This window comes from Corvus kubaryi, unplaced genomic scaffold, assembly GCF_017639235.1.
Source record: "Corvus kubaryi isolate FWS band 111438036 unplaced genomic scaffold, C.kubaryi_AGA036_p1.0 split1-131, whole genome shotgun sequence".
Taxonomy (NCBI): domain Eukaryota; kingdom Metazoa; phylum Chordata; class Aves; order Passeriformes; family Corvidae; genus Corvus; species Corvus kubaryi.
The window spans coordinates 23,633,205-23,660,004 of NW_024582073.1; the positions used below are offsets into that span (position 1 = coordinate 23,633,205).

Sequence of the window (26,800 nt, forward strand, 5' to 3'; positions counted from 1 at the left end):
AGCAGCCGGACAGGACAAGCTTATCTCTGTTTTTGAACAGAGTGCTGAAAGAATTCCACCGGCTCTCCCCTCCCTTCCTTACAGAAAGGCACAGGATTCATGTCTAGGCATAAAGCAAGCGATAGGAGATACACATCATAAAGTTACCCCAACAACAAGTCAGATAGTAGTGATGTGTTTTTTGAGCTATTTGAAAAACTGCTAGTACTTGTGAAAATATTTGATCTTTGAGCTAACAAGTTAAGAATGTAAACCACTAACTGGAAATCAAGATTCAAAAAGTTGAATGTTTCTTTGGTTTTTTGGTCTCTTTTTTACACTAAAGTTACTCCTGTAAGGGAATTCTTTTAATATGTGCATATTATTGTCATTACTATTATTATTATTATGTGCATATTATTATTATTGTTGTTGTTGTTGTTATTATTACGCCAACTGTATGTCATCTGCTAACAAATGATTCCTAAACACATGAGGAATAATGGACTCCTAACCTCTGTTGAACAGGTTTTGCTTTTCCCATCCATTCATTTATGCTAAAATGCTCTTACTGATCTTTGAAAATGATGGCAGCAGTTCTTGACAGAGGATATTTGTGTATGTGGCTTCTAATTGAGAAGGACAGTGTAAATCAAATTCAAACCTAAAATTAAGTGCTGCTGTGTCTTGTGGATTTGTTTTTAAGTTACCAAGCACTTAAAAACACTTTTATTTCAGGTGCCCATAGTCCTAAACTACAGTACTGAGGACACTTGGTAACACTGGAGATGCTGCATGTGTACAGGAAACACAGTTTACTAAATTGCTCAGTGTTTGCTTCTAGATCTGCCTTGTTCTTAACATCATGCAGAAGCTTTACTCCTTAATGACCCGGTGTGGCTTAACCCCAGCTGACAACTTGGCCCCATGCAGCCACTTGCTCACCCCTCCGGTGGGTTTGGGGAGAGAAGCAGAAGAGTAAAAGTGAGAAAAGTCATGGGTTGAGATAAAGGCAGTTTAATGGGTAAAGCAAAAGCCCCACACACAAGCAAAGCAGAACAAGGAATTAATTCACCACTTCCCAAGGAGGGTGTTCAGCCATCCCCAGGACAGCCGGGCTCCATCCCACGTCACCGTGACTCGGGAAGACAAATGCCACCACTCCGAACATCCCCCCCTTCCTCCTTCTTCCCCCTGCCCCATGTACTGAGCATGGTGCCATATATATGGTATGGAATATCCTTGGGTCTTCTGGGGTCAGCTGCCCCAGCTGTGTCCCCTCCCAACTCCTTGTGCACCCCCAGCCTCCTCGTGGGTGGGGTGGAGTGAGGAGCAGAAAAGGCCTTGGCTCTGTCTAAGTCCTGCTCAGCAATGCAAAACATCCCTGGGTTATCAACACTGCTTCCAGCACAAATCCAAAACACAGCCTCGTGATAGCCACTGTGAAGAAAAGTAGGCTTATGCCAGTCAAAACCAGAGCACTGACTTCAGTGTTTGAGGCAGGAGAGAGCCAACTTCCAATTCCTGTTTCAGTGATCAGGCTTCCAGATATCAGTGTTACATAAGCAAGATTATGATTTTATTGAATTCTTTTATCTAACAGTATAATGCTGTGAAACTTTTGCAGTACCCTTTTGCAGAATAATTTTCTGAATCAACTTGAAGGATGGAAAATTGGTTTGCTAATGAAAGTCAAGTTTGTGAATTAAAAAATTAAAATGACAAAATAAATCTAATTGTGGCTGACATTTTCACTATAAGTGGTGGGGAGGGGAAAAGTTTCATTTGTGTGTGTGTTTTGATTTATTTTGAGGCTTCACTACAAGCATGTATGTAATTTTATACCCTCTGTTTGCATGAGTAATCTTAAAGTCAGGCATTGGTAGTCACACGCTCTGGATATGAATGCCAAATGCAGCTTGCATTACACAGCTGAAAGTACTCCGTGCCCTCAAGTTCTGGATTTCTGCACTAACAGTAAAAGCTTTTTTAAAATCTGTAACATCAATGCCTCATCATTATGAGTGACAAGTGATATGTGTATTTCTTCATTTTCAGGGATCTCCTTCAGACACTGACCGAGGATGAACTGCACACACTGGAGCGTAACCTCTGCATCTCTCAAGATGTAGATTTTCCTGTCAGAGCAGATCCTGAAGTACCCTCTGTCATTACGCCAGGCATAACTGCAACTTTGCCTCCTAAGGAACTTTCAGCAAAAGCTGAGAACACGGAGGCTGAGCTGGCTTGTTCCATGCAGTATGATGAGCAGGAGCTGGAGCAGCTGAACAGGATGGTACACAGAGTTGGAGATGAAATGTCTTCTCTGCTTTCCCCTCCAAGCATCTGTCAGTCTCCAGCTCACAGACCTAGCCTAAGAAATAGTTCCAGCACAGAAGCTTCACCAACAAGACACCATCTTGACAACTTAACTGATGAAGAGGACAGAGTTTTTTTTATGGATGACCTAGATGGAGCAGGAGAAGCTCTTGCTGGGTTGGATTCAGTAAGTGATACATTTGCTTGGGTGAATAACCCTTGCCACGATTCAAAACAGAACCTGCAATATAGAGATGCTTTGCTTTATGAGAATGGCCATCAGACAGAGGAAGCTTTGCTTTTAAAAGATGCTGAAAGTGACTTAAGCAATAATAATAATGTTGAAGATGGAAAACAGATGTCTGGCATTTCAGTTCCAAATTCATGCAGCTGTCTAGAAGGTCCAGACTCACAATTATACCTCAATGGCTGGGATGCATATGCCGATGACGCAGAAACGGCGGAAGTCATAGCTCACAGGACAGGGGGAATGAAAATATCTGCTACTGTAATATTCAATCCTAAATCTCCTTCTAGCTCAGAATCCCCAGTAGCAACTCCAGAAGCAGCTATTAGTTGTGTTCCTGGATCTGCTAATCCATTAGCAAATGAGGAGGAGGATGAATCCCATAAACTCAGTATAGCTGCCACAAACTGTCTAATTAATTCCTGTGTGTGTTGTGGCAGCTGTGAAGACAGCAGGGAGGACGGTGTTGAAGGTTTAAAGGCTAAACATTCTGCAGGAGGTGTTGTAAATGCTTCATACACATTAGTAAAGTCTAAGGAAATGGACCATGTAGATAGCTTGGACAATTCAGTCCCTGAGCAGGAAACATTAAAACCTGAAACTTCTGCTTTGTTAGCAGAAAGAGACTTTGGCAGTGAAGAGCAAAAACTGCCAATCTCCTCTAAGTGCCTGGCACATTCCTCAGGTTCACAGGTAGGAGCAGAAAGTGACTCCCAAGGAGAAGCAGAAAGCATCTCAAATCAGCAGAAGAAGTGGGAGAAGAGAAAACAACTGTGTGATAAAAAAATGGACTACAATGAAGATGCTAATAGTGAAAGGACAGCAAAGGAAGATGTAAAGTCAAGATCTAGTTCAAGGTAAGAGCAACTTGATGTCTTGGTAGTAATTTGCATGTACATAAATTCCTGTATCCTTGTACTGCAGTGACTGCTGTATCATTAATGTAGATTTTAAGGACAATAGAGTGTTGCAGGGTTAAGGAACTTATCCATATTTATTTTTTAATGCAGATAACTTTTTATTGGATGTTGACTTTTCTGCAAAAGATTTGAAGAACATCTGAATTTTAATCGTCTAATGTCTCTGTATCATTGAAATCAATGTTACGTTACCTGCTTAATATATCCAAGAGGCCATTGCTGCTAATGGTACCTGGGTCATTGCTTCCATTGTACTCTGCTGTTTTACAGGAAAAGTGTGTCTGGCAAATACTAAAAAGTTAACTTTGCATCAGTGCATGGGATTGTCTAAACACATTTTACCTTGGCTTCATTTGAGAGAATGGGGTTGATGTGACCATGTTGCCTGTGGGCACAGATGTGTCTGTGAATGTGTGTGTGCTGAAGGAGCCTAACAAAGTGCAGAAGTGGCTTCTAAGCCTATTGGACCACTTCAGCCAAAGTTGATAGAAGAATAGAGGTCATGGGTTAAGGTTCTGCATATTTAATGACAATAAGGAGCTTGATAACAGGGAGATAATGTAATTAATGCTTGTAATAAAGCAAATGACATGCTTCAGTTCAACTTTTATTAGACACTAGGGATCTTACAGAGATCAGTAGAAAACCTGACTTCATTTTGGTTTACTGTTTAGAGGATAACCTGTTTCGTAGTGAGTCCTCAGTTTCCCTGAAGTATTAATATCATGAAGCAGAGGGCAGACATTAGAGGAGTTACCTTTGTTCTCTGTATTTCTGTGACAGCTGGCTTTCTTTGTGTGTATGATGCAGGATCTCTCATTTTGTTATGTTCTTAGAGCTCAAGATAACACAGTGGACGTAGCTTGAACCATGAAGCATAACCACAATATAAAGGCTACAGAAAAAAGTGTACCAATTGAATTATGAAATATTTTACTGGTAGTGGAAATAGAATCATGAGTTTTTTGTCCTGGACCTAATTCCTTTTACAGGTTAAATACAACTTAGCATGCACAAAACTTGACTTTTGAGAAGGTAATTTTGTCTTATTATTCTGACTATTTACTATCTTAGGCTTGCAAGTATGATCATATTTAAGGCTTTACAACAGTGTTTCCGAATGAACTTCATTTTAAGACGTTATTCACAAATCCCTTTGTCATCCCATGATTTTACAACACTTCAAGTGTAATACTGCTTAAAAGTAATTTAATGTGTTTTAATGTAAAAATTAATGTGTTGAATTAGTTTCCTCATAAATTATACAAAATTCAGACTATTTGTCTACCAGTTTTTACCTTGCGTAGGTTGTTAAATGAAATTTTTGAAACAGGTCTGAAAAATATAACAAAATTTTATGTATCTATAAGCTACTATTTCAGCCTCCCATGTTTTGTGGATGTACTAACTTCTCCATTGACTTGTCCAGCCTCTATTAATATTGTTTAAAAACTTCATCTGAGAAATGTCCTTTTACAGAGAGTTCTGTAAGTCTGTGTTCCCACTTGCTTTTGTTTGCTCCTGATTCCTGTCTGGCCTCTCCTGCCCGTTGTGGTTTTGTAGACCTAAGTCACATTTTGTCTGTGTGGTTACTTTTTCAGATTGGAAAAGTCAGAGCCTACTTGATCAGAAGTTGTCCACAAACCTTTGATCATGCCTTCTCTCTTACCCTAAACAGTTTTCAATTATACGATTTACTCCTAGCAATAAGTGAATCAGAACTGCACTTACTCAAGATACGAGCAAACTCTGGATGTGCACAGTGGCATAATTGTTTTCTGCTGGTTTTCAGTGGTTCCTGGTATTTGACTTGGGATTTTTTGCTAAGTGGTGTGCTGAGGTTCTTTTTGAAGTTGTCTGCTAAAGCCCCAAGATGCTGCTTGTGATCTCAGAGGCTGTCATTCTGTATCTGATGCTAAAATTGTTCTCCATGTGTTTACCAGTTAAGTCTTACCATTTTATTACCTTTTAGTAAGGTTATTCAGACTTTCAGATCCTGGGCAGTTCTTCAGTCTGTTCTGGTTATTACCCTGAATAATCTTGCATTGGTAGTAACCTTTCAGAGCTCATTGCTCTCTCTGTTTTTGCAGATCATACACAAAAATAAAGCTCCCAGGGTGCTGAAGAACCTCAGCCATGACATCCCACCCTTCTGAGAAGTGATTGTTTAACAGCTTCTCCCTTGTGATTAAAAATTATTTATCCTTTTTGGACCCTTCCCTCTTAATGTTTTAGCTCCTTAGTTTCCTTAAAAGCCTTTAATGAGGTATTTTGACAAAACCTGTTTGGAAATCCAGAGGCTTGACAGATGCATCACCATTCTTCTCAAGCTTCTTGACCCCTTCACAGAGCTCCCAAGAGGTTCCCTCTGCAGAAGTCACGTTACTTCTTCCCAGACAGATCTTCATATTGTTGTCTACTCATTTTAGCTTTCGATGCATTTTATGTTGCTTGGTATGAACATCAGGCTTACAGAGCTAGAGCTGTTTGAATCCCCATGGAGTCCTTATTTTTAGGGATTGCCACCTTTGGACTCCAGGCATCAAGGAAGTTTTAAAAGAGAGCTTAATAATTAATCTCATTCATTCTTGAGTTCTAAAACTCTTGGGTGAGTGTTTTTAAATATTTCAACAAGTCAGTGGGATTTGTCTGTTTTAACCATAGCCTCTTACACAGTTACTTTGTTGATTACTTCTAACTAGCTGTATTTATTATTGAGACTACAGTACATCTGTTATTAATTGGCAAGTATTCCACCTTTGCAGCAGTAGAGCAGTAGGGATGGAGGTATTTTGTTGCTAGATTGTTGCTGCTTTATTTGGGCACATACTAATATCAACTCCTTTGGTATGTTCAGTGAAAGATGGAGATACTGGGGTTCTACTGAGAACTAGATTAAAAATTTATATGTGGATAGATCCTATTTTTTCTTTATATATATGTATAGATTTGGGTCTTGCCTCTGAATGACTAGTCATGTTATCAGTAAAAGAGATAATTCAGTTACAAACCAGAACTTTGTGGACCTTTCCTTACTCATGCTGCCTGGGCAATGACTAATCACTGCTTTTTGATGGTATTTTTAAATTGGAAGATCACATTAGACTTCTGTGACTGCTCCCTATTACATACTTGTGAATGCCAACTTAACCATAGGGGAAATGTTGGAGACTGTAGATTATTTTCAGAATGATGGACCCATTAGCTAGAACAATAAGCAATCTCATACACATGGAATAGCTGCAGGATAGGCTCATTCATCAACTTGATAAATGTATTTACTTTCTAGTTACTGTAAGTCACCAAGTAGAAGAAAATTTTCTTTCCTTTTTTGACTAAAGCAGCTCTCAAATGTGTATATTGTGACACAAACTGTTTGTTTTAGTAAGTCAGTCATCTTACTACACGATATGACATTATAGGTGTAATCTCTGTGATCCAAATTGGTTTACCATAATAATCCTTGTAATAATCTGAAATATCTGGTATTTCAGGCTTCTCTGTCTAGCCTCAAAATTCAGTGGGGTTTAAAATGCAGATTAAACACTTTTCTACTAAAGATTTCATAGAATCATAAAACGGTTTGGGTTGGAAGGGACTTTAAAGATAATCTTGTTCCAAACCCCTGCCATGGGCAGGGACACCTCCCACTAGACCAGGTTGCTCAAAACCCCATCCAACCTGACCTTGGACACTTCCAGGGATGGGACATTCACAAATTCTCTGGGCAACCCATGCCAGGGCCTCACCACCCTCACGGTAAAGAATTTCTTACATCTAATGTAAACCTACCCTCCTTCAGTTTGAAGCCATCTCTCCTTGTCCTGTTACTACCTGCTCTTGTAAAAAGTCCTTCTCCATCCTTCTTGTAGGCTCCCTCCAGGTACTGGAAGGCCTCAATTAGGTCACCCCAAAGCCTTCTCTTGTCCAGGCAGAGCAATCCCAATTCTCTCAGCCATTTCCTCATAGGAGAGGTGCTGATCATCTTGGTGGCCTCCTCTGGACTTGCTCCAACAGGTCCATGTCCTTTCTGTCCTGGAGACCCCAGCACTGGATGTCGCTCTGCAGGAAGGGTCTCACCTGAGTGGGACAGAGGGGCAGAATCCCCTCCCTCAGCTGCTGCCCACAGTGCTTTGGATGATGCCAGGACAGGGTAGTTTCTGTGCTGTGAGTGCCCATGGCTGGGTTGTGTCCAGCCCCTCACCCACCAGCACCCCCAAGTCCTCAGGGCTGCTCTTGATCTGTTCATCCCCAGCCTGTGTTGACACCAGGAGCCGTCCTGACCCAGGTGCAGGCCCTTGCACGTGGTCTTGTTACAGCTCATGAGATTCCCGTGGGCCACTTCTTGAGCTTGTCCAGGTCCCTCTGGATGGCATCCCATCCTTCAGGTGCGTGAACTGCACCACTCAGCTGGGTGTTACCTGCAAATGTGTTGAGGGTGCACTTGATTCCTTCATCTGTGTCATTAATGAAGATGGTAAGTAATTCTGGTCCCAGTTCAGACCCCTGAGGGACGCCACTTGTCACTGATGTCCATCGGGATTTGAGCCGTTGACCACTGCCCTCTGGATCTGACCATCCAGCCAATTTCTGATCCACCTAACAGTCCATTCATTGAATCCATCTCTCTCCAATTCACATAGAAGGATGTTCTGAGGGACTGTGTCAAAGGCTTTACAGAAGTGCAGCTAAATGTCGTCCCATAGCCCTTCCCTTGTCTGCTGATGGAGTCGCTCTGTCACAGAAGGCCATCACTGGGTATTGACAAGTCTCTACTACTTTGGTTTTTAAGTCATAGCTAATGTTATGCCTTTCTGTGTTATTTGCTTGTAAGTATCTCAAAGATACAAAACACCAACAGCACGAGAGTCTTGGGCAGCAGAGCTAATGAGATGCAAATACAAGAAAAGCACCAGCAAAGATGTAGTATCTGATCTGCTGAAGGGACAATGTGATACATAAAGGCTGTCATGTAGCAAAACAAACTGTTAAGGGGGGAAAGCCATGTAAGAATAGAACAGAAGATGATAAAACTATGACAAAGCACCATTTGGTGTTTTGGGGTAAAAAAGGACAAGTTAACACCAAAACCAAGCTTTAAATCTGTATTTAGTATTCCTTGGTTTTCAACGGGAAGCAAACTGTACAGATTTTAAAAGAAATGTTCATTTAAATGTAAAATTCTGCCTGTCTTTCACAGAAGAAAGAAAATTACAAAGAGGGAAGGTAATTTTTTGGTGTGTTTTGTAAATATTTGTCGTTCTGTTCTTTCCGGAGCTGAGAAGTCCATGTAAACCTGCTAATATTTTATGAAGTTTGGCAACCTGTTTGATATTGTCATACAATGCTGGTGTTTTCATGTTTTAGTCTTAAATACCTGGTTGTGTTGCACGTTTGTTTATCTACATACTGACTTCAAAACAGCTCTGACATAAAAAAAGGGATTATTAAGCATGGTTTCTCGCTTTTCCACTGCAGGTCTATTTAAAATGTCTAGCTTAAGTTTTACAAATTTTTTTTTTTTTTTTTTGCATTTTCCTTGATCTGTTTGAATGTATTCTTGAAGCTTTATGCAGTGCACCTGAGAACTGGCAAAAGGAGCTGTAAATGGTACTGAGGAGAATTTCTTACCTTGACCCTTCCTGCAAGCTCTAGCTGTGTCCATTGGCTGTTCGATGCTGGCGCTGTTTGCATTTACTTGTGGGGGCTAAAAAATAGAATATTTTGCCATATGCTTTTGCAGTGCAAGGAGGAGGAATGAGGCAACCTTGGAAAAGCATGTTTTGCTATTTGTTGATCTATATTGGAATTCTAGAATAAGAGGAATAATTTTTCTTTATCTTGGTATTCAAGTTGTCTCATTTCTTAGTCTTGCAATTCTTTAATCCTAAATTGCATATATTGTACAATGTTTATATATTACAATTGTCTGTAATGTACTATATTAAAAATTTTATTTCCTCAGCATATTAGAATAACTGTGTAAAAAGATGAACACCTGTTTCAGACAGTTGGTTTCTAATTTTGATGTTTTTGGCCTGTACTTTATTTTGTTCACTCCTTAGCAACATGTGATATGTGTACATTTTCAGTACAGCAACTTTAAGATAAGTAATTCCACCTTTATAAATGCATGGAAAAGAGCCATTTGTATTTTGGGGATGGCTAACACTTGCTAAGAGAACAAAACCAAATTCACACAAAGTTTCTAGCTTGTCTTAGTTTCTAGCTTTTGATTCTACAAGTACTCCTTTATCAAAACTAGATTAATTGATATTGAAATGCAGATTAACTTGATTAAATGTCTTAAATTCATGCTTTTCTATAATTTTCCCATCACAGTAAGACTTAAGAAAATTTTGTATATTTTTACATGAAAATGTTGCCTTTTCCCTAAAAAATTAATGGACAGCTGTGCAAGTTCACATAAACAAAAATATGTCTGTTAATGTCTTGTACTGATTAGTCTTTTAGCTAGCTATTCAGGAGAAAGAAAAATTCTCATCAGCAAAAAGCAAATAGTAGTTGATTGGGAACCAAACATCAGCCTTTTAACTGCAAAACTTCCCTTAAGCAATCGTTGATCTGGCTGTTGATTGAAGTTCTTTGTTCCCCTTCTAGTATTCTGTTTCTTGCCTTTGTGCAACTAGCCAAATTCAGATTCAGTATAAATTAATTTTTTCAGTCCCTCCTCCCCTTCTTTTTTACAATGCAGGTCTCAAATTAGAAGTGGCAGTGTTTTACCTTGTTTGTTGAACACTGATTTTGTGCAGTATCCAATAACAGCACTGCTGTTACGGAGCTTTAGTGTGCAAATAGGAAGTGTCACTGTTTTATACCAGCTTCCCTTTTACGAGGTCCAAATATCAATTAAAGCAACAGTGAACCATATTAGCTTTCAATGTAGGGATTCCTGAAATAACAGGTCAAAAAGTTTTAAAAGGTAATTTTTGAGTGGATTTGGTGTTACACATGAGGCTTTAATGTAGTGAGCTAGTTAAACAATACTTGTGCCTATTAACTATTGTATTATGAAATGTAATTGTATTCAATCAATAGCATTCATGAAGAAACCATCCCCTGAAACAGAGGTTTAATTAAATGTGAGAGGCTAGAAACACATTCCAGTAGAAAAAAACATGGATTAAAAAAAGATGGCTTTCAGTTTTTTTTCTTAGAATAGTTACAAAACATGGCCAACAGCTTTAAATAAATGGTTCATTGGTTCAGTCTGCCAGTATTCCATGAAAAGAGGCAGCCATATCACCCCGTGTCACTTTGCTCCGTGTCCTCAAATCTTTATTCTGTAATTTTATCAGAAGTGTTGAAGAATTATGTTTTGATGAGCATGGATAGTGGTCTTATCCAGTGCTAGAATGTAATTTTTGAAAGAGCACTGTAGGCATTTAAGACCTACAAATGAAAGAAACTTTTGCCACCTTACCCAGTTTAAGCAGTCCTATGAATCCCAATCCAACACAACGCTATTGCAGATGAGCACGATGTGGTGAAGCTCAGGTCACCTGTGGGCTGATGTGGGAAGGAAGGGCTGCAGAATGCACAGATTTTCTCCTGTAATTGTTCTAATGAATGTGTGTGCTGAGCCATCATCAGCTGATAATGGGAATCTTGAGATGTGAAAAACAGGTCAATTCACCTCAGGATCTACCAGCACCTTAGAAAAGCAGAGAGGATCTTCAGGCAGACATTAATAAGAAGAAAATTTTACAGTTACCCTGAGTCTGTGTGTACTGAGAGGGAAAACAGTGAGTATGTCAGGAGTCTATTTTATTTGTTGGTTGTGGTTTTTTGTTTTGTTTTGCTGGGGTTTTTTAAAAGCTAGTTAGTATAACAGATAGTATAAAACAGAGTTAGCATTACAGGATTCCCTCTTCTTGGTTCTAAATAAACACAGAACTTCTTATCTCAAGAGTTACAGCCTGAATATTAACCAGAAATAAACACTGTTAATGATAAATACTGTTTCTGGTACAATAATTCAATCTATGTGGATACACAGGAATAAGAAAAATGGTTGCATGTTGAAATTGCCTAAACTACACATAATTTATTACAAAAAACTGATGTTTGTGTCAAGCGTGTTTAAGCAGTTTACGTTGCCGCATGATGACTGATGGGATGGATATCTAATCCTGAAATCAGGATTGTTCAGCATGGTCAGGTTTGTGCCCCAAGAGAAAAATGGAGAAGTGGAAAATGAAAGCATTTATAAAGCAGTTTAGAATGGCCACCAGTATTAAGAAAAGGCTTAAAAACAGATGGGATGGTGGAACTGGTGAGAAGAAGTTGTGCTGATAGAAACTTGTATGGGGTGAGAGAAGGTTGAAATGAAAGGCAAAGAAGTGTGGAGAAGAGATGAGGTGAGGCTTGTTATCTGTTCAGAAGACATCTGTGAAGATGAAAATAAAGATAGCATTGAGATAGTTGATAATGCCAGCTGGTTGTGGGCCATTATGCTCATGATGCTCATTGGGTTACTTACCATTAAGGTCCTTTATTAGGGTAGTGGTTTGTGTTTTAGCCTAGAGCATTTAACTCCCTAAAAATGTGTGAGAACTTCTGAGTTCTTAGGAAAAATGTTAGCGCTTTGGGCTCTGTGTAAGAGCTTAAAACTTTAAATTCTTCAAAACAAAAAAGTAGAAAACTAGAACCTAAGAAAATTGAATTTAAGTTCTTAAATACTGGTAACTGAGATATTTTGATTGGACTTCAAATATATTAGGCAGAGATTCACAGAAGGCACTTAAGGACAGCAAACCTGACATCTTTCAGAAAAATTATTACTACCCAAATCAGCTGGCAGGATTGTTACACTGGAAAAATCTGGAAGTGGTGGGGAGGTGAGAGAGCATAAAAGAAGATGCTGAGTTTGGTCCTTGTTCTTGTTTCCTGGTTCTGCTCTTCAAAGATTAGTTTACTCTGAACAAAAGAGCGATGTGCTTCACTTGCAAGAGAGAAGCAATGATGTATTTGCTGTAAGACAATGAGTTAACAAAATTCCATGGTAAATGTGACAGCGGTTTAAGAAGGTTTGATGGCAAGATACACTTCACTATTTAGTGCATAGAGAATGGGTCAGACAAAACTGCCAGGGAGACCCTTTCATTGAGTCAGGAGGTTCAGAGAAGACTTCTCAGAGAGGAGTGTGGCTGCAGCTGAATCTGGACTTAGTCCCAGATGTGATCAATGGTTTATGTCTAAAGGGTTATTTATATATGTGCAGTCAATCTTTTTATCACTTAGCTAATATTTCAACATTTCGGCGTGCTTATTCCCAGTTCACTTACTCAGTATCTGATGTGATAAGGATTCGCTCAGCCTTGAGGAGTAATCATGAGAGGCGTTCCTACTCAAGGGGAGATCCTGGCATGCGGCCTGCTGCTGCACAGAAGAGTTGAACAGGCTCTGGAATGTCCACTATTTTTGGGCTAAGATGAGTGACTTATGATGAGTCATATTTGCACACCCATTGTACTTTGGTTGGTGCATGCTCAAGTAGCCCTCAGCTGGTGAGCAAGATTTACAGCCCTTGGCCATGTGGTGTTACCTGTCTCCCCAGAGCCCAGCTTGGGTACAGACATCCGGACTGCCATTTCTGGCTTTTGCCTTAAAAGAAAAGGGGGGCGATCACACCATCACACCTGCCTAATCAAGGTGTGAAATTGTATGCTAATAGTTTTTTTAATATCATTTAGCTGCTGTAAAACAGATAGTAAAACTACATTTTAGTAGCATGACCATATTGTAAGATTAGATGGGTAAAGGTGATGAGCTATAAAAGAGTAAGCTTTTGTTTAAATGCATGTATCTCTTCGTAATGAGCAGAATTAGCAAGGGAAATTACATAAAACGATTGAAAGTTAAATAGATTTTTGTTCAAGTCTGATAAAATTATTTTCCAGTTGTGAAGTCTCTGCTTTCAACTAAAGCATGGTACACTTGGGATTTATTTTCAAATTGGCAGTCAGAAATGAGAAACATGAAGGGGTGCATTTTCCTAGTGATTAGTGGGAGGTATGCGAACAAATCCTATTATTTCTTAGTGGGATTAAAGCGCATACCTTCCATAGACTGCTTTGAAGAATTCCCTTTAAGCATTCTTCCAGACTTCTAGCTGAAAAAATAGCTGTATTAGTAAATTTAATAGAAGAAAAGAGTTTGGAACATAACTGGTTTGCATATGTCTAGAAAGCAAAAGAACATAAAAAAATCTGCTAATAATTGTGGAGAAGTAAGGTAAAATAACCCTGACGTATATAACTACCTCTCTTCTAACTGGGGATGTTTCTTAGGTTTCTCTTTGCATTGTCCAAAGATTTCTGTTGAGTTAACATTTGAGTTCAGCATGCTTGAATGAATCTTCTGCACCGCCTAGAGCCAATGCAGCTTTGATATCTATGCTCAAGATTACATGTTTTCATATCTCATATAATTTTTTTCAGCTTGTGGAATTTCCAGTAGCTGAGCAGTAAATTATTACTCAAACAAGAAATTGGTCTTTACAAGATAGTTTCATAAGCACTATTAAACTATTTTTAATTCTCTAATCCTAGTTTATGTTGATAATATGATGTAAGATCCAAAATGATGGTTATTTAGAGGCTTTTCATTAGTCCAGGGATGCCAGAGACAAGTTGTGTACTGTTCATTTGAATTATTCATATCCTTTTACTTAGTAGCTAGTGGATTTCCACTAAAGACATGTCGGTGGTTTGCCATGGGACTGCTCCTTCCTGGATATCTGTTGTCTCAAAGCACAAATTTTGAGGTACATATGTGGCCCTTACAGGGACTGAGCAAACTTAGGGGCAGGGGCAGGTGTATTATCTTCAGTTCCATCACCGAAGTGTCATCTTTCTCCTTTCTAACAAACCTTTTCCTTCCAATGGGGAGGAAACGTGGGTCAAACTTGTCACGATATTCAGAAGTTTTTGAAGCGTATCGATTACTGTGCCTTGGCCTGAAACCCAAGATGGCTTTATGAACTTTCAGTTTTGTTATGTCTTCATTTTAAGGTTATAGCCACACTTAGCAGCATGAACATGCTATTCCCTCTATCTCCAATGAAAATGTAAGATTCTCAGTTCTTTTCTGAATATTTTAACTGTATGGCATGAATTAAGTTGAAGATTGTTATAAGATGTGTGCCCACTGACTTTACTGAATTGCCTGTCCTTTTGGGAAGAAAACAGAATAGGTTTGTATCATTTTCTGAAGAGCGAAAAATGCAACTGCCAGTTTATTCTTGTTTCTGTATAACCCATGACAAGCCATGACTTATCACAATGCTCTGTTTTTGCCTTTGCTTGCTTCAGCAGTTCATTTTGTTTCCGTATGTTTTTTCAGTTCTCAGGATGGCTTACGTGATTCCCCCCTCAGCTCCATCTCCAGCAGTGACTATGAGAGTGTTTCTGTCACTACATGTAGTCTCTCCAGCATATACGCTCTGAGGTAATAACATCACTTCCCAGTCAGATTTGACGAATGGTATTGAGTTATGCTTGGTTAAAAATTTTCATTGAATTAATCAAGTGACAGCAACACTTCTGAGTATTCTTCCTTTTGAACAACAGGTGCTTTTTGGTTGTTTCTTTTTTTTAACCTGCCAGCTTTCTTCAGTGCTCTGACAAATGTGAGGCAACTGTTTCTGGAACAGTTTTTAATGCGTACAGGAATCACCTACATATGTCCATGACCTTGCTTTTATTTATCCATATAGCAGTTCTTAGGAGACACTTCAGGTTGTGGCTTGACAAGTTACAAATGTTTTTCTTAGCTAGCCCTTAGCTTTCTAGAAAACATGTTTTTTCCATTTTGTTCTGCCTTGTAAAATAAAGGAACATTCCAGTTAACAACAGTTTAACTTGCATCCTGTTGCTGGCCAGCATTGGTAAGAATACAGTGAAGAACTGCTTCTGACTTCATAGAATATTCTGAGTTGGAAGGGCCCCACAGAGGTTGTGGAATTCAATTTGTAAGTAAATGGCCCGGACAGGGATTGAAACCATGACCTTGGTGTTATTAGCAATACTATTTTATATTCTTATCTTCTGAAACTGCATGGGAGTTTTAACTTTAGTTTTATTCAAAGCACTTAATGAGAGTGCTAGAGGAATTAAGGTTAGGGCAGAAAAATGTAACTAAAGCATAAAAGTGAGATCTTTGCATTTTTCATTGTTTGCGTAACACACGTGGATGAGATGTATTGCGTACGCTGTATGCAGTAACGCTTTTGCTCTGGTACAGACAGATTGAAATATCACTGCTTCAGCTGATGTAGATCATCCTCCACTGCTTCTTGTCCTCTCTTTTTCATCTGTTTTTCTCTTCCCAGCACTTCATTTGAACTTCAGGATTTTCAACTTTCATCTAAGTTTGGGGATAAAAAGGAGATAAAATGGCTTTTCCAACAGTGATAGATGCAATACTACAAATAACAACTGGAGGTTTTTTAGGATGTACCTGTCTTCAAGTTCAATTTTTTAGAGTTTCGTGTTTTTAAAATAAGGGCAGAAAGATGCAACAAAAACTGTTCTTCATTGTTTTAATTTTGAGATACATTTCCTTTTGACTGTTCTTCAAACAAAACCCAATTTACCCTCATGCAGCAGTTGCCCTGTTCCAAATACTGTACACATCGAAGACTGTTTCACACAGGGCTGTCTGAATGGATGGTAGATGTAGCCTCAGTTACCCTTCAGGAATATCTGGAGCAGTAAGAATAAGTCTTGATTAGATGCACCACCTCTTTTGAAGGCCTTACTGTACTGCCTTTGTACATGAGTGTTGCAGTTGCAATTGATGCTTAGGTGAATGAAAGTTTGATTTATAAGGCAGTATTTCTACATGTGCTTTTGTGCTCTTGTCCACTGAAATTCAGCATTGCATCAGCCCTGGGTGGCTTGATGAAACCTAAGGTGGCTATTTTTCTGCATCTGTATCTGCAGTGGATATTACTAGAGATGTAGCTATTGTATTTTGTGGTCCAGTAAAACAAACTAGCGAAGTGCCTGCTTGACTGTAATGACAGGAGTTTCCCCTTTTGAAAGACTTAGTTGAAAAACAGTTTAAACTTCTTTTAATGACTTACTTTAATAAAAGAAGAGGAAAAGCTAACTGCTTCACAGTAGTATGTTTCTAGATCTTTGTGCATAAAAATGTAATATTCAGTGCATCTATTTGTATCATTTTTTAGAATATGTTATTTTTAAGGAGCTCCCCTGTTCTCTCTTTAGAGTTTTATTTGGTCATTAAACAGCTTCTCTAGAGTTGCATTATTTGTTTACTACAACAAACGTGTTCCTTGCAAAGACAATCTCTAAAATGTTCTTCTCTGAAATAACTGAGTTTTCCATGATGCCATATGCATATCCAAAATAATACCTAATTTGGGAATTTGTTTCTTTTTCTACTGAAATATGCCATTTTAATGTACTTAATTTCTTGCTGTTTTCACTTAACAACAATTAGAAATTAAGTGTAACATTTGCAATTTTATCTGAAAAATAATTGGCTAGACATAGAATTCTTGAAATACATTTATGTGGCCTTTCAGCCTCCTGTGAAACATAAACAATTCCTTTGTGCTATTAAATAATTAGTTCTGAGACATGTTGTCAGATTGCAGCATGTTTTGGGAATAACTTCAGAAAATTTAGCTCTGGTAGCAAAACCGGTTTTAGCTGCAGTAGCAGTGTTGAACTAATAGTGTATTAAATAGCATAGATTGAATTGATTTGAAACAATGAAGTATTGTATATATGGAGTTCTGTATGTGTGTACATTTATTGTTTTCCAAATGGAGAACCAAGGAGAAAATTCCCACTCTTTGGATCCCAGAGCACCATTCAACCCATGGATCATTGTTTGCCATTTTGGTTTTTATTGAGAGGAAAAAGCTGTTAGGACTGTAAGGAGCCATTTGGGACCAATTTAAGAGGCTGCTTCAAGTCAGCCTGTGATTTACCACCTTAGACTTTTTCCTTATCAACTAATGCTGTGTAATTTTTTTTGAGCTATATTCATCCCACCTAATTTTAGGCACTAAACTCACACACCTAAATTTGGAGTTCCTGAAGGTTCCCTATTTAATCAATAGGGAAGAGTGACAACCTTGGTTAAGCGTGTAATTTGTTGAAATGCATCTGGGCTGAAGATTTTCAGTCTTAAAGGAGAACTGTGGTTGCACACTTTGATTACTGGTGGTTCAGACAGTAATTTGAAAAAAAATTTAAAACTTTACTCAAGGTTCCTAGACCACAAATTGAGAGAAGAATAAAAGTACAGAGGGTTCTCAAATGGTTTTGCTAAGGAAAGTTGATGATTTCATTGGCACCTGGTCTGTGTAGAAGGTTCCTCTTTCTGGTCTCAGAGGTCTGGTGGTCAAGAAGTTAAATGTTAAGCCCAGTTCAGAAGATAATTTTTTGCAAAATGTTCATTAAGCAGTATCCAGACTTGAGATGCCCATACCAGTAGTCGGCTTTCTCAGCAAAGAATAAATGTGTTCTATGTATTTTAGAAAGCTTCCAAGAAACTGTGTTTTTATGCAGACTTTGAAGGCTATGCAGAAGTCTTTTGTACATCAGTGTGACTGTGAAATAACACTGCTGACTGGAGTGAAAATTGCCCTACAGCAGGGAAGTGGCAATTGGCCCATTGATTATAGTAGCTTCATGAAAAAAACATCCATTCAGTTTTTCCTTTTTAATGGTTTCTTTCCATAAATGTTATTTTTAGAACCATTTTTAATATAACTATAACTTACTAAATTGTAAACAGGCAGCTAATAAAATACACTGCTGAAATCTTACCCATTTAAGTGTTTGAAACAGTAAAGTCAGTAGTTTTTAAAAATAAACTGCAGGAGTTTGTCAGCTTTCAACATGTGTTTGAATTACTGGACCAGATCCTGACATAGCCATTAATTTGAGTGGAAACCTAAGTGAAGCCTCTTAATCTGCTAACAGATTGAGAGGCCTTGATACACTTAAAGATTGGACCTAGGTTCTTTGAAAGACTGGAACAAGAAAATACAAGAAAAATGTTGCTTTTGAAATGATGAGGAAAAATAAGTGAGATGACAGAAGAACAAGGTATTTGCAATTATTTGATTTCAAGTCTCATTGGGGTTTTTGGTGCAAGAGTGCCAGGGAGGAAGAAATACTGATGAATCTATATTCAAGTGTTTGCCTGCCTAGAGTAAACTTTACATTATAAACTCTACGTCTTCATTTTAAGTTTATAAAGAGCCAATAAATTAATATAAATAATTCTTAAAACTAACCTTAATGTTGCACTGGATGCTTTCTCCCTAGTCAGCAGGTTTTTTGGGGTTTTTTTAGATATGTCATTGCAGCTTGAATACTGGTGGGTTTTGGTATACTTTTCTACTGTTTTAGGCATTTACAAAAATTGGTGCTGAAGTTTTAGCCCATTGTTTACAGTCTGTAAAAGTCAGTATCTGCAATGAATTGTGACTAAAGTTTATGCCAAAAACATCAAGACTCTGCCAGCAATTAGAGTGGGATATTTATCTGAATATTTCAGTTAGAATATCTGTATTTGTGTATATGTGGGCAGACATTGATCATTCTTAGTGTAAAATATTTCTTTGTTATATCAAGATGAAACTTCCCCTGGTACAGCTTGTCCTCTCCATGTGGCTCCTTGTGGAGAGTCAGCCTCCATCCTCTTTACAGCCACTCTTTATGTACTATGGTGGGGGCCCCTGGAGCCTTCTCTTCTCCAGGTAATAAAATACTGAATTCCTTCAGTCTCTTTCTAGGACAGGTTCTCCATCATCTTCATGGCCCTCCTTTGGATGCTTTCCAGTCTGTCTGTTCCTTTTCTTGAAAAGAAAAAGAGACCACAACTGGACACAGGAGTACTCCAGGTGTGGCCTGACAAGCTCTTGGTAGTTTGGGATGGTCACATCTCTCATCTCTGCTAGTGGTGCTCCTGTGGGTGCACCCCAGCATCTGATTTGCCTTCATTGCTGCAGCAGCTTCACTGCTGGCTCCTGTTCAGCTTGTTGTCCACCAGTCCCCCAGGTTCCCCTCAGCAAAGGATCCCAGCCTGTGCCAGGCTCTTTGGTGCTGTCACTGCTGCAGGACCTTGCAGTTGTCTCTGTTAAACTCTGCGCTCTTCTTGCCAGCTCTCTCTTCCAGCCTGTCCCAGTCCTGTGAGATTGCTCATCCTTCTGACACATCCACCTCACCACCCAGTGTGGTGTCATCAGCAAACCTGGTGATGGTGCTCCCAGTCTTGTCATCCAGATTATTTGTGGTGATGTTGAACATGTGAGGCCCAGTGTCCATCCCTGGGGATTCCCACTTGTGGCCGGCTGCCAGCCTGAGTATAGACCATTGATCAGCACTCTGAGTGTGAGCTCTGTCTGAGCCAGTTTCTTGCCTATCTCACAAACCAAGCAAGATTCATGTGGGTGGACAGTTTCTTACAGAAGCAGGTTTTATACAGTGCTTTCTCATCAGTAGAACGCAGTGCCTTGAAAAGGATTGAAGAAGGAAAAAGAACTTGGTTATTCTCCAGGACTGTGAATTATAGTAGAAGAATTCAGTTCTTTCATTTCATAGTCAAGAGTTTAAGCTGTCAAAGCTACAGCACAAGTTACATGCCTGCAGGTTTTAACAGAAATCACAGCTACTTGTAGATCATAATGTGGAGGACAGCAAACACATAAACAAAGCATTTTAACTGAAGTGTCAGTGTACCTGATCAGCTCTGTCTCCAGTTCTTCTGTCTTGCACTTTTACCTTTGTTACCCTGGTCAAGTTACATTGAAGCTATGCAAAATGACAGATTCATTCTGCACTAATATTTTCTACTGTCATTTTTGGTTTGATCAGTGCATTACTGTAGATTTTCTTTCTCCTTTTTTTCTGTAGAGCTCTTCTTTATGGAGAGGCTGCTCATAACCAGAAAAAGGTTGTCCTGGAAATAGAGCTCGGTGAACAGAATTGTTGGAAGAGAAAGGGGTTTATACCTTGAGCAAATCTGAATGACTTCCAGTATAGATGCTATTCCTGCCTAATGATTTTGAACTGTAAATTCTATGTGTGTCTCTTAGGCACTGAGAGTCTGTGCAGTTTTGCACAGCTCTGTCACTCAAGCAGTGTGAGGGCAGCATTAATACAGTCATAAATAGGTTGCTGCTGTATACAGTCCTTTTGTTTTGCTGCTAAATCCCTTGCCCCGACAACCAGCTGAGCAGTACCAGCAAAACAAAAAAGTCAGCATTGATGAGGTCTGTCAGCTTATGCTTCTGATTTTAGTCAGCAAGACATATGTTACTGAAGCAGATGTCTCTGGGTTTTCACCACCAGGATTCTTCTTGATATGTTTCATGCCTATCTTGTTCTTCACCCTGCAAGACAAAAAAAAAAAAAAAAAAAATCTCAAAATGGCGCAGCATTTTCTAAGCTATAGTGTTCCTTTCTAGGATATTCTACAAGGTATTTTATATTTTATGCATATCTTTGTCTTTAGTAACAAGTAACTGGATGCAGCTTTTATTTTTTCCAAGGAATAACCCAGGCAGCTAGTGTTAACAAGTGCTTGTTACAGTGGTAACGTGAAAATTCAGTTGTTGGAAGTTTTTTGGTCTTTCCCTATTAAAATGATAAACCTCATATTTTAGAGGTGTTAAAATGTTTTATGTGGTTGAAATAAATATAGAATATATTGCTCTCAGTGTAAATCAAATAAAATAGGGCAGTATTTTAGGCTGACTGGCATCAGTGGTAGAGGCAGTAAGACTGTTCTGGCAAAATTGGTAGACACCTCACAATTTGCCATTTGGGGGCTGTATTCCAAGTGGCATATCAAACATACCGTATGGCTGGGGACTGACACAAAGTGATCATAACGGGTTTGTGTTCTTGCTTCTACACAGCTCAGTTGCAATTTTAATTTTTAGTAATTTGGCCACAATTATAATCATTTCCATTTTAGTGATGTGTAAAAAATCTGGTTTTGAATGTCACTTGGTGTTGCCTGTGATAGTAATAGAACAAAATTACTAGATTTCAGAAATTAGGTTTTATTTTACTGATTAGGGGTTTTTTTCCCCAGTAAAGCCCTTAGAATAGCATGTTTGGGAGTTTTCAGATTATGTGTAATTAAAATCACTATAGTAACTGCAGTTTTTACAGAGTTTTTGTCCGTGCCTGAAGATACACTGTAAAACCATAATTAGATTGGAGGCAAAAAGAGAGGATTTCCTCATACTTACAGCGGCATTGAAGGTGAAAAATAAAGAGAAAGCGATCTTCTCTAATTAAAATTTTAAGATTCCACCTAATACTTTAATTAGCTTTTCTCAGCTTTGACTCCCACATGTGGATACTGAATTTCTGTGGGATTCTCCTAGACCCTAGGATGCATTAATGCTTCTGCAGCTCGTTCTGTATTTTTTTTTGAGGGAACAGATGGAAGCAATATGAAAATGTTGTGCTAATAAATTTCCCTATCTCTGAGTTCCTCGTACTGGTAAGTGTTTTTGAGGCTGCTTCTCCATCTCCATTTCTGCCACGCACAGGAGTTGCAAGTCAAGAGTGGATCTACGGGAACTGGATGCTAAATTAATTCACTTGTTGCAATGCCATGCAGAGCTGTGGCTTGCCTATGGCAGAGGACATTGCTGACGAGCTGTATGAATTTGCTCTTTGCCCTGAAATATTTGTATCAGGTATCCAAGTTCTGCCTGTCCTTTGTCAAGTCCTGGATAAAGTGCAAAAGCTGGGACTGATGTATCTCTGTCCCTGTCTTGGATACCAGAGCTGGTACCATTTCATGTACCATTTCATCATAAGTGCTATACTGGCTATGGTTTTCACTTTCAGTTTTTCCAGTCCAGTATATATTGTTGAAGTTTAAATATTTCTGTTCTCTAATCTCATTTTATTTATCCTTTTGCAGTGTGAGTGAATGTTTGAGAGCTTTAAATGCAAGTTTGATTACAAGAAAGTGGTGGAAAAAATTGGCATGGTGGAGTTGAAAAAAGTCATAATAGAACCCAAGCAATATTCTAACTTCTTGGTTTTCCCATTCTATTTTCTCTTGAATTTTACAATAACTTTATCTTGCAGGTTTTGTCCCTTTTCGGTTTAAACTTTAGGAAAAGCAGTAAATGCAGTACCTTGCAAGTATCTGACATTAAATTTGATGGTTAGAAAGCAGCACTGTTGATTACTAATGCTCTTTAGTTATTTGTTCATATGCACATTTACAGAAGTTTTATCTATAATGACCAAAAAAGCTGTTTGTGAGAGAGCAGTGTTAAAGTTGATAAATTCTGCATGGGCAATGTTGTTTATTTTAATTTCCATTTGAAATACCGTATCTTTGCATTCATCTGAAAACCCAGTCCAGAGTGTTAATGAGTTTGAGTAAGCTGTAAGTTCTCTTAGCCTGAGTTTCTTAGAGTGGATCTGTTTAGCAAGATGCTACTTAAACAGCTGTGTTTTTTGCAAAGTCCAAGTGAAGATGCTCTGCAGTTTGAGGTCTGAACAGCTGAGGAAAGATTCAAGATGTTCTTCCAGCAGAGTGAGCAGCTCAGAAGCTGCCAGGGTCTGGAGCAGAAGTTGCTGTTGATTTCAAAATCAGTAGAGTTCAATGCTCACGATTTTTTCCTGACTGAAGATACCACCTAGGATGTATGGATAATCCTGTTAGCCAAATTCCTTATTTTAATTTGCCAACCTCGGATTGCCCACCTCTAAAGGGGCAAGAGAAGCTAAGAACGGGCTTCTGCAAATCTTGCAGGGTAGGAGAAGTAATTCCCCCCCACACTGAGGAATTCAAAAGGTTGACAGCAGATGGGGCTTCTAGCACATGTCCTGTGAATGGAGCTGGGCATTGCTCATACGTGTGATAATACTGTTACCTAGTCAAGTCCAGTTCTTCTGGTGATTTCTAGCTAGAGGGATTTGCATGCAGTTACATTATTTGTTTCTCAAGACAAAGTTCTGAAGCCTTTGTGTGCTTTAAGAGTGGGTGGGTTGGTTTGGAGGGTTTTTTTCACCGTCTTTAGCTGTTTCTCTTAAAACAGAGGGGAAATAGCTAAGGGTTTACATTTTAAAACCCTCTTGACTTAATAAAATATTAGGGTTTAAAAGTCAAGAAATAAAGTTCTGAATTAAAGCATTTTTTAGTCTGTTTTAAATGTAGGTTCTGGGGTCATTCCTTAAAACATAGTTCTTAGCTAAAAAACTACATGCTATTACCTAAATATTAGGACATGTTCTGGCTTGGGTTTAAATGACTCTAAAATTGAGTGTGTAGCCACCCACTTCACCTAAAATAATTTTAAGATTCCATGTCTTCACAGTTTTTCTTCCAACCATATCAAAACTAGCGCATGGTAGAAACCAACAGGTTTTAGCATATTGTGTGAGAGTATCCAAAAAGAAACACTAGAGGTACTGCAAAAAGCAGAGGCAAAGTAAGTTGGGGTTTTTTTCTTCCTGATACGGGAGTTACATTTCTCTTACCCAAACCCCTTTAATTTTCCTCTTGTTATTCCTCATGTATGCAACCTTTGTCTTTCCTGAATTACCGTGTTTGATCCGTTACATGGCCTTTGGAGTTGTTGTTTGTTCTTTTTAGCAAATTGGAACCCAGAGTTGACTACAGCCCTCTGAAGTAGAGGAGTAAGAGTAATAGCTTTGCTGACAGGTTAGTGGTGAGATTTCCAGTTATAGCCTACAAAAATATCAGTGGGAGCAATTACCAGCTTGCTGAAGTTGTTTTAGAAGTTGTATGTGATCCATAACATAGACTTGCCTGCAAACATTTTGGTTTGTTTTGTTTTTTTTTTTTAATTTACCATAAGTATGAAAAAATTCAAATGGGAGAGAATCTTAAATATTGATGATTGGATAAAAAGTGTATGTTATTGATACTGTACACAGAGCATAAAGTGGCCATTATGCTAAACTCTGTATGAGCAAAAAAATGGAAGTTGGGGAGCTCATGATAATGTGTTTTGAGAAATATTGTAAGAACTAGAATATTCTAAATGTACCTGTGTATATGGGGAGATTCACATACATGAGACACCTACGTGTGTATATATCTTTAGTTTTTCAATACATGTGATATTAAATAATGGACATGAGAGATTTGTTAAGGCCAACTAGTGCAAATGAATTTATATCATTTAAGTCCAAGGAACTGCACTGCTTTATAATTTGTGGACAGTCTTTCATAAATTTTTAAATGAACTCTAATTTATATTTAAGAATTGAGCTACTGACCCTTTGTAAAAACTTTTAACATGGTTTATAACTGTAATGTCCTTTTACGTAGAACATTAGAAATGTGTGAAATCACAGAAAACTTTTTGCAAAGTTTTCACGTTTCTTTCTTGTCAAGGGTCTCACCTGCTGCTGCACAGCACTTACCAAACTTTCCTAGAGAGCACCTTGGTCTTAAAATGCATTTTTGCATCAGAATGGTACCATGTAATGCATGCATTTTGAATTCACTGTGAAGTGGATTCACCAGCTTTAAATTTACACTACAGCAGGAGGGTGTTACCTGTTTTCTTGCAGAGAATTACATTGTACTTCTGCCTGTGCTTGTGTAGTTTGCTGGAGATTTCAGAGGAAGTGAGTAGGAATCCCTGATGTTGCAGGTATTTTGATAACATAAATGGTAAGGTTAATCACTGAATTACGTATTAACACTGTTCTAGTAAACACTTGTAATATTGTTACAGAGTTTTTCTCTTAGACTTAGTTGGGATGGGTTTGTGTGGCTGAAACTTGAGCCCTGTTTGTTTACAGGCACCAATGACAACTTTCTGAAACCTATTCCTGAAAATCAGTTGTTACCGAAGACCTTGCCTGAAATCAGAGACTTAAAGGGTGGTCTTGATTTCCTTTTAGATTTGGTGACATAATTGTATCAATATATTTCTGTTGAAGCTGGATGATCTTTAAGTTCTTTTTCCAACCCTAACCATTCTCTGATTCTGTGATATACAGTAGAATGGGTCTGTTGGGCTTTCTCCTTTGCAAGAAGTAACCCCCTCTTGGTTTTCATTCAAGATTTTGAAAGACAAAGAAACAAAACCAAAGCATTTCTTTTAAAAATGTTTTTCTGATTAATTTGAAAACATGAAAATTCAGTTGATTTTTTTGTATTCATCATGTTTGATACATAGAGCTTTTAAATTTTTTGTCTGTCACTGCTGTATATTTAATGCACCTTTTAAGATACTCTGAGGGTTTGTTTGTGAATAATGAGAAATTCTTTCAGAGAATCTCATACACTCTGCATTCGTTCTGAGCAGATTTCAGGTTTAAAGAACAAAACAGACGAATTTGAAAGGTGACATCTGTGAGCAGACAGATTTCTAGAGCTGTTGAGTGTGTTTTGAGCACAAATGTCAAATATTTAAATTTGGACCATCTTTGAATCAGTTGACTTTGGTTGTTTGGTTTTAGACTTTGCTGCTTTCACTGGTTTTGGATGAGTGTCAATGACCAACAGACACAGCCCAAAGCCTACAGTATCACAGATGGTTACCTAAAATGTCTGTCCACTTCTGAAAATGTCGGTCATAACCTTCTCGTTCCACAGTCCTGTTTTCCATTATGTATACATACTACTACTTGAACTGGTGCAGAAGTGTCCTTTGGAACACAAAAGCTGTAAAGCAGATTGTTTTCACAGGTGAAAGATGATATTACATACAATTACATTATTGGCCTTTGTTTGCATGTACATATTTGGCTAAATTTCACAGTAAAGCCTTGAGACCAGGCAGCCATTCTAGAGATACATCTTGAAAGTGTTGAAAGAGTCTTACTAGTCTTCTAATGTAATAAATGAAGTGTAATTTTAAAATGGGGAGGTGCAGCCAAGTTAAGCAAAAAGCTAATTAATTTATCTGCCACAGGGTATCTGTTCCTTTACAAGGTATGAGCAGGTTTACTGTTCGGAATCAACCTTTGACATAACATCTTATTTCTTAATATTCACCTTCAGATGTGTTAACTTTGCAATGTTTTTACAGTCTGAAAAATAAATACATGATAAGCATTGTGTCTATGATAAACATTTCACAAGGGGAGTTCCATGTGTATTTTGGTGTTATCTCTTTGTAACTTAATTCGTCGGGTAATTCAGGGTTCCCTTCAACCAAGACATTGAGAAAATGAGGACTTGTCTCCAGCAGTAGGATGGCTGTTTGTATTCTGCAGTGAGACATGATTCTGCAGATACTGGCTGTGAAACATTCCAGATCCAAGCATAGTCTGACATTAATGAAATGCTTCCTAAACATCTG

The 26,800-nt window shown here is 38.4% G+C and overlaps 1 protein-coding gene across 4 annotated transcripts in view; it reads left to right on the forward strand.

Moving 5' to 3' along the window:
- ZFYVE28 (zinc finger FYVE-type containing 28) overlaps positions 1 to 26,800 on the forward strand; it is a 151,490-nt gene that overhangs the window by 103,928 nt on the left and 20,762 nt on the right. For 2 of the 4 annotated variants that reach the window (XM_042053084.1, XM_042053085.1), the window contains exons 8-9: positions 2,038 to 3,402; positions 14,833 to 14,937. In XM_042053084.1, the coding sequence (XP_041909018.1) occupies positions 2,038 to 3,402; positions 14,833 to 14,937 (1,470 nt within the window). The remainder of the gene's footprint in view (positions 1 to 2,037; positions 3,403 to 14,832; positions 14,938 to 26,800) is intronic. The other 2 variants (XM_042053086.1, XM_042053087.1) reach the window with 1 other exon arrangement.